Consider the following 8,688-nt stretch of genomic DNA (forward strand, 5'->3'; position numbering starts at 1 on the left):
CATAAATATTACTAATATAATGCATATCTTAATTTTAATATGTAAGATAACATCAAAGTGGATCTTAATTAGTTAATTCCACCGTGTGATAATTTGTAATCTATTACCTCAGTGGCTAGTAAGTAAAATATTATATAATGTGATACACAACAAATATTTTATTAACAAACTTAAATGCGTATTGATAAAAATTAAATACATATACACCTTGATTGCATATCTACTTAATTAATTATAAATTTTATTAAAACTTTAAACGGGTAATTCATAAAAGAGATTTCAAAGTATAAAAAATCAGTTACATAAATGGTCCACTGGTTTGGCCTAATTTACACATTTGAGGCGTAAGTTTGAAGTTATAAGTTTAGAGTTTGTGGTTGCAATTTTTATAGCATGTTTAGGGTCCGAGACTAATTTTTGTTATAAATTCCAATAAGTTTGTGTAAATTGATAGTTTTACCCTTGTTAACCATAAGACCATTTATGTTGCTAGCTATACTTTAAAGGCAAGACCCAGTTATATAAATTATGAAAATAATAAAATCAACTCACTCATCCGCTTCTTGTCTCCTATCGACAATTCCACCACCATCTTCAACAACAACAACAACCCATAGGTCATATCTTTGAAGAAAGTTTAGTCTCCAACGAGCACCTTACACTTACACCACCACTCCCTAGCACGGTTTTCTACCTCCAACTGTAGGAACATCAAATTGGTTCACATTCAACTTGTTTTCAGTTTTAAAATCAAAATTAACCATCCATCGCCATCTGAACTCAGTTTTCGCTTCTAATGTCCACACCAAATCATTCCCGGTTGCTAGTTTGAAAGATGAATCGGTAGAAGATAGCCCTTCTATGTAATTCACTAGCTTAAATCGATTCATGATCACATATATTTGGGCGAAGATTGAATACGTCAATTCTTGAGAAGAAGTTGGCCATTGCAACGACATTTGGCATGCCAATGATTGTAAGAAAGCAGAATGAATAACAGGTGAGGGATATGGAAAAAGCGGGTTTGGATATTTTAACTATTCTAATAATATACATAAATGATATAACTATTAATCTCATTGATCTTGTAGTAAAATAATAAAGAGTGAATGATCACTGTATGCAAAAAGTTAGTTTCAAATCCTAAACATTTACGAAATTAAAACCAAATAATCCATCTTTAATTTGTAAACTTAAAACTCGAAAGTGTCAAAAGGTGTAACATGTAAAAGAAAATAATAATAAACTCATATGTAATTAACTTAAATTTTATATATATTTGATCTAATGTCAGCGGAAATTATCAACCATAATAAATAAAGTTGAATAAAATAAATAGAATAGGTGTTAGTTAACGGTCAATAGTTTATCCCAAAGAACACGCACAACAAGGAGAAGGAACATATGGATGAGATCGAACGGTGTAGAATGGACTAGAACATATGGTCAATACCCATAAGGAACATATGGTCAATACCCATACGAGAAGTCGACACATCACTTTTTCCCAACCAATCAAAACCAGACACCAAATGCCCACTTGCCTTTTTATTCCCACCATTCCCATCACGTGACGTGGCCATCCTCTTTTTCTACCAACACCTGTACATTCACTCTTTCTTTTTTCTTTTTAGCCGCCACAACACAAACACACCTGTGTGCCTAAAATTGTCCAAATTCTTTGGATCGACACTAATGTTTCACAACCTTCACTGCTTATAGAACCTGTGGGGTGTCCATAGAAGAATGATGTTTGTTAAGCTACATTACAATTTCTATATCATATCTATTCATGTTGGTAATACAAATTTAAAAAACAAGTAACGCAAACATAATTTGTTTAATCTGTTTATTAAAGAAAATCATCAAAATAGTCAAAGTTTATCAAAAATTAAAAATAGACATTGATTTTTAGTTGTCTTTATAATTACGGGACACTTAGAAGGGGTTTATCTGCGCCTTCCAAACCGTCTCACCCTAGAGTAATAAGAGTGCTTTGACTGTTGACCGTAGCAATCATGTTGTGAATTAAAAGTTAAAATCTTACCATAAACAGATAAGAGAGTTCACTGTTTAAACAGAGTTCACTGTTAAATAGATTAGTGGGTCAATATGTTTAAATAAACAAAATATATTGAGCTAAAATAATTACTAATGAGATAGAAATTAAAAAAGGCGATCAAGCTTATAAACACAGCTATAAGTTTAACATTGTCAAAAACAAAAAAAACATAATATTTACATGCTCAACACCTATAATTAAACATCTTTTGAACCTTTATTTCCTACATACAAAACTATTCCAACTTACATTGCCTTATTTTCATATTCCATTCCCATTTTGCCCCTACTATTTCAAATACTATCAGTAGTACCATTAGTATAACCCATAAGATACTTCTTTGTACACAACATAAACGTAAATAATCTCGCACAGGCCTTTGTTAAAGCACTAGTGCTAGAAAATTAACAAGGTGCAAAATGAGATATTGTTGGGTAAATATATAAAAGTATAGTGGGTCGACTGACTGCTTTAGTATTCTATCACTAGTCCACCCATTGGTGCTCTATGTGGTATACCCTTCCTTCTCTTCGCAGTCCGGTAACAAGAAGCCGTTGGAGGCGGCGTTGACGGAGTGAAGTTAAAGGCTCTGCCGTTGTTATGACTACTTCGGTAACGCCCGTGGTTGCTGCTGCTGTATGAATCCTCTGAATCGGACACCGCCATCATCAAATGCTTCTTTTCTGGCGAAATCTTCCGATTTCGATCAAAATCCTTAGATGTTCCGACTATCTGCACCAATTAATGAAATTTGATCATCAATAAATAGCATTAACCAAATTTTTGATATTTTCATTCAATTTCAATAATTATTCAATACCACATTAAATACCATAATCCCCATTTTAATTTTTATTGTTCGGCTTAATAAAATAAAATTAATTTGCGACACGTGTCAAACTTTTAAGCTTTATAGACTATCTAGCTGGCACGTGTCGACTTTTGATGAAATCTAGATTTTGATTTCACGTTATTCTCTTGTTAACTAATAGTATTAAGTTTTTTTTTTTTAATTTGGTAAACGACATTACACCATAAGTTTACTTTTTATAAAAAGTTTCTAAGAAATATATAACACGTTATTAAATTAAATAATTTCAAATTTAAAAAACATGTAGTCACGAATTTACCTTACAACCGAGTGAGCAAAATCGGAATGAGTCGAGAAGGCTACGCTCGCATACTTCACAAGTGTTCGTCACACCTTTACCAGGCCTCGGCTGCGGCCGTTCGTTCAAGAACACAACTTTCGCACTGTTGATAATGTAAGTCTGCACACAACTAATATCCAAATACTTCTGGATCTCAGAAACCCTAATCACATCATGATACGATGACCTCCGTATCTGCAAACCAATTAACAAAGTCAAAATCGGTAAACCGAAATGGTCAACGGCGGATAAATAAAGTCAAAATTGGAATACTAACAACTAACAAGGACAGGAATAATATATTACCTGTATAGCGCGATGGTCCTTGTGGTGATTGAGACAAAGTGAACAAAGAGGGCCGTTAATGCAATCCAAACAGTACATATTACACTCGGACTTGTGCGAATCAGCGTGTAATTTGCATTGAACGAAGAAGCTTTCACGAAGCATTGGTTTCAACCATGGTGGCCACTTTTGTTGTTCTTCATCAGGTCCTCCAGCACCCTACATTATTATTATTATCAACAAACAAACAAACAAATTAAAACCCAAACTTAACTTTAAGTCAGTATAACAACACAAATATAACGAGACATTTAAATAACAATTACCATAATCCTTCGATTCTTGGGTTTGATTTCACGGACGAAGGTGGTTTCTTGATGGTCGATCGCCAGTTTGACTAATTGATAAGCAACGATTCTAGAGAGAGAGTGTGTGTAGAGAGAGAAAGTTGTGAGAATTAGAGGCGGCGAAGAAATGAGAGGGTACTTGTAGAAGAAGCTTGTGGGTGGGGTGGGGTGGGTGGGTTGGGGGTAGGGTAGGGTAGGGTAGGGTAGGGGGGTCGTTCTTATCTGCTCATACAATTAATGTAAATCAACGCACCGAAGCTAGCTCCGAAGCTGAACCTAGTGAGCAAAGGATGCAAGGAACCGGACCTGTTTACTTTTGTTTTAGGTGACATGTGTTTTAATGTATTAATAATAATTTCTATGGATTGATTTGTTCTTTTTTAATAGTGGTGTGTTGTTTTGGTTGGTGGATTTATAGATTTTTATTATATTTTGGTGTTAGTTTCTTTTTTTTTTTTTTTTTAATTTTATGTTTTGGCTAAGTTTTTACCTTTGACCAAAGCATCATTTACATGGTCAAGATTGTTTATGACATGTATCAAGATCTTTATGTAATAAAATATGAAATCTGTTGGTGTAATACATTTTTTAAGGTTATCACAATGCATAGATGATTGAGAATTTTGGATTCCAATTATTGTTGGGATGCTAATTATAGTATTTGGTTTGGTATTTTTAGCATTGGTTCGTCATTGTTTTACCCGTTATAATAAAGGAGAATGACTCTTCAAAATTATGAGGGTTTCTCTTTATTTTTCAGTTTTTTTTTCTATGTTATAACTGCTATAAAGAGTAATGGTCTATGAGGCTACAACATATGGACACCTTCAGACGGATTTTTGGATTCCTTGTGATGTTTCTAGGTTAATTCCAAGCTTAGACAATAAGGATAACTTGCGTCGACCATCAAGATAATTTTGGTGGACTTTAACATTTTAATCACGCATAAATGGTTATTTTTCACTACTCTACTTCATATTATACATAAACTAACACACATGGGCTCATTGTGTCTATGTCTGAAGCAACATTTTAATATGGTTACAAGAGTCTCACAACATGGTTTGGAATATGCTTAGAAAACATATAGAACGATCAAGTACCAAAAAAGTTGATTGATACCAAAAGAAAAATGCATAATCCGTGACATCAATCGTTGAAGTTTTGTCAACCTTTTGAAAAGTTGATTTTACACACTATTAAGCAAGAACGATTTCCAAACATCAAGAAGTCTTTTACTCACTAAACCACTAAAGCTTTATGTTATTTTAGTGATCATTGACTCTTAAAACACATATTAGGGAAAGAAGAGATGTTTGTGAGACTCTTGTAACCATATTCATTATTTATCGTGAACGATTTGTGAAGAAGACATGTTTTGGGGCTTACAGTGGAATTTTTATTCACACTTATATCTATTTTTTAAGTGAAGATCTTATCAAAACTAAAAATAATAATAATAATAATAATAATAATAATAATAATAATAATAACGTTATGAATGCTCTACATGGTATTACCAAATAAATTAGACTATGATCATGGCCTATAATATAATTAAAAAGAAATTGTTGGTGGTTAGTGTTAAACTAAAGTGAGACAAAGAAATGATAATCATTATCTATTTATCTTTATTGTGAATCGATCATCTCTACTTTTATATAAAGTATGAATATATATATAAATATATATATATATATATATATATATATCAATGATATCGTTGAACATAATATTTTGAAAGAAAAAAAAATCGTAAGGTATTAAGTATTAACTAAAGAGTCACGAGAAAAGGTACTAAAAATGATCATTTAAAATAACACTTTCATATATATCCCTTTTATGGTGTTTTTTAGGGAGATTTATACTTTTGATTTAGTCTTTATTTTTGGAATGGTGATTTTATTGTTTAATAATTATTCGAATTTTAATTTAATACTCGTGTCGAGAATAAAGCAAATGGAAACCCGACCTTTTGACCAAAAATGTAATTATGTTTCTGTTTCTGGTTTTCCTACTCGTGTATATATAAAAGTTTATATTTATAAATATTTATTATTAAAAGATGGAATATACACTTTAATCATGACACAGAATATAAGTTTTATATATAATGATTTAATTGAACTTCTATACTAAAGAAATAACTTGTGATAAATATTAAAACGCTCTAATAATTATGCATAATTGAAGTAAATATTATATTATATGTATTACTTTTTATTATTTATCCAACTAAAAATAGTATGGTGAGTTGGATCGTTCCTACAATGAGTTGTTTGTTACAAAAAATGAGGTGGGTTTGGGATTCCTCTTAAACGGCAATTGTTGCCACCTTTGTTGAAGTATTTCATCGTCATTGTAACTCGAAGACAAAATACGTGTAGTTATTAATTTTATACTTTGTAAATTAGATTTTAATAATCTAACTAATAACCGATTGATTGATAATAATATATACTAGCAATTTGATTAATGACATCATAATTTTAGTTTTTGTTGTCAAACTCTCTAATGAACAACTAATTGATTTTACCTAATAAAAGTGTTTAAAAATGATTTAAGACTTCATTGATAAAAGTTAGGGACTTGGGGACATACAAAGTTATTTTCCTATTAGAGTGACTCCATTCGACAAGAAAATAAAAGTTAGAAGTGTTATTAATCCAATTGATAGGAGCCAATGAATTGTGGATTGGATTATTATAGTCCAATTTGTCAAAAACTAAACAAAGTCGCAAGAGCATCCATAATATATGCCGATGGCAAGAGATGAACACAAACATGGACCCATCACTATGCGAGGTTGTACGTGTTCGAAGGATATTGGTTCATTAGGGTGGACGGGTGTGGTCCAGCATAGATTATTATTAGACATTAGCTCATCTATGATGTAAATAAAATAAATTTATAAATGTATATGTAAATATAGGAAACACTCACAACTTTCTATTTGTTACTCACCGCTCCCAACTTTCACCTTATTTTCTTCTATCACCACTTAACTAACGGAGCACTAACTCCGTTAGTTTTTTGCTGGCGTGGACTATTTTACACGTGTGGCCTGCTTATGTGGAAAATGGATATTATTTTATTTATATAAAAAAAACCCCAACTACATGTACCACAACCTCCATCCCTACCAAATATAACTTGCCGGAAAAGCTTGAAACACAATCAACATAACTTTAGTTGTCATTGCACCTCACTACTAACGTTTCGCGAAGAACAAGGATGCAGGTGGAAACTCGTCGGAACTCCTCGCCGAAATAACGAGGTTCGCCGGAAAAGCTTGAAACACAGCCAACGGAACCCAATCCGTCATAACACCTCACTATTAATGTTCCCTAAGAATAAGAATGCGGGTGGGAGCTCGTTGGAACCCTTTTCCGGAACATAGAGGTTCGCCAGAAAACTTAACAGACTACCGGAGTTGCATTTCAGAACACTGGGATCCTTCCTACCGACTCAACGCTTCAGTAGTAACCGTTAGAGACCAAGAGTCATCTGAACTTGCGAGCCGCTAGCGCTCCTTTTCCGAAACATCATCGACGGTTGGTTGTTGCACAGTTACGACAGGGCCGGCCCAGGGGTCGTGCAGTCCGTGCTACCGCACAAGGCAGAAAAATTTATAGGGCCCAACATTTAAAGATTACAGGATATGTAATAGATAAATTAGATACAAACAAAAATTAACAAAAAATGTCTTGTGGCTCACATGGTATACTCCATTGTGTACAAAATGATGTTTGACTCAGGTTCAATACCCAGTGTCTGCACTCTTTTTTTCCAATTTTTCCATAACTTGTAATGCATATTTTATAGGCTACATTCTTTTCTTTTTATTGCTTGGATCAATTTCTTTATTTGTATTTAGATCTATTATCTTATATGTATATCTAATATATAGTTTTTTAAAGCAAAAGCCCATAACTAAAGTTATAAAATTCGAATTTCGTGTAATTCAAATAACAAAAAGTAATAGTCTTTTTGTCCAATAGACTAATCCGAGCATTTTTTTTTGTTTCTCATCAAAAATAATTTCAATATACAGGGGCTAATGTATTTTCCTTGCACGGGGCCCTTGAGGTGCCCCGCATCCACAGTGACGGCACTGAGATACGACATTCATCGTCGGATTTATTACTGCCAAGGGTGTCGCCGCCACTTCTGGATCTACAGTAATGAGACGAATGTGGTGGTGAAGTTGAATTTTGATGACGTTGGTTTGCAAGACAGTAATACTGAAATTCCTTTCTTTTGTCACATGTTGGATATTAGTCTGGACGTATGGTTGTTTGAGGTGGAAGGAGAGGTGGGTGGTGGTGGTTGTCACACCCCGACCAAAGGCGGAACATGCCGAGGTGCAACCGATTGCCCAAGACACAAGACACTATTAAAGTGACAATATTTAATCAACTCATTTATTTCACAAATCAATAAACAACACATCTTGGTCATACAAACAAATTGAACACAAGTAAACAAATGTGACATCCGTCAAATTCGAGTCTCGATTTGTTTTCGTGTTGTAAACTTTTATTTTGTAAGGCCGCTCAAACATTTTTAGAACCTTAATTTATTTATTATATAAATTTTATTATGGACCTCGATTATAAATAAATCGATGTTTGTCATATTTTAGTGTCGTTAAGAAAAACATAGAAGGTTCAACTAATTTTCGTAAACTCGTTATAAGCTTTTAGAACTTTTGAACTCAAATTAAATTGATTCAAACTTTAGGGGTGGTTTTTGAAAATATATAATAAATATAACAAACCTAAAAACCCTAACCCTATCTTATTATCATTACCACCTCCATCTCCTTCTCTCTTGTTCCCAG

At 33.0% G+C, this 8,688-nt stretch overlaps 1 protein-coding gene across 1 annotated transcript; it reads right to left on the reverse strand.

Annotated features, from left to right (window-relative positions):
* Nucleotides 1-2,266: 2,266 nt before the first annotated feature.
* On the reverse strand, nt 2,267-3,953 carry LOC143594715 (protein RGF1 INDUCIBLE TRANSCRIPTION FACTOR 1-like). Its single transcript, XM_077073956.1, has 4 exons — nt 3,825-3,953; nt 3,520-3,717; nt 3,193-3,408; nt 2,267-2,794 (listed from the first exon to the last, which is right to left on the reverse strand). The coding sequence occupies exons 1-4, from the start codon at nt 3,825-3,827 to the stop codon at nt 2,534-2,536; spliced, it is 678 nt and encodes a 225-aa protein (XP_076930071.1). The 5' UTR covers nt 3,828-3,953; the 3' UTR covers nt 2,267-2,533.
* Nucleotides 3,954-8,688: the final 4,735 nt, after the last annotated feature.

Source organism: Bidens hawaiensis, unplaced genomic scaffold, assembly GCF_021521415.1.
Source record: "Bidens hawaiensis isolate Kalapana, Puna unplaced genomic scaffold, B.hawaiensis_p1.1 tig00044089_1, whole genome shotgun sequence".
Classification (NCBI taxonomy): domain Eukaryota; kingdom Viridiplantae; phylum Streptophyta; class Magnoliopsida; order Asterales; family Asteraceae; genus Bidens; species Bidens hawaiensis.

Excerpts from the sequence above, each read along its gene's own strand:
- LOC143594715 (XM_077073956.1), bottom strand. Across the intron at positions 3,409-3,519 it reads AGGACCATCGCGCTATACAG|ATACGGAGGTCATCGTATCA; the intron begins GTAATATATTAT and ends ATTGGTTTGCAG. Across the intron at positions 2,795-3,192 it reads TTTGCTCACTCGGTTGTAAG|ATAGTCGGAACATCTAAGGA; the intron begins GTAAATTCGTGA and ends TAATTGGTGCAG.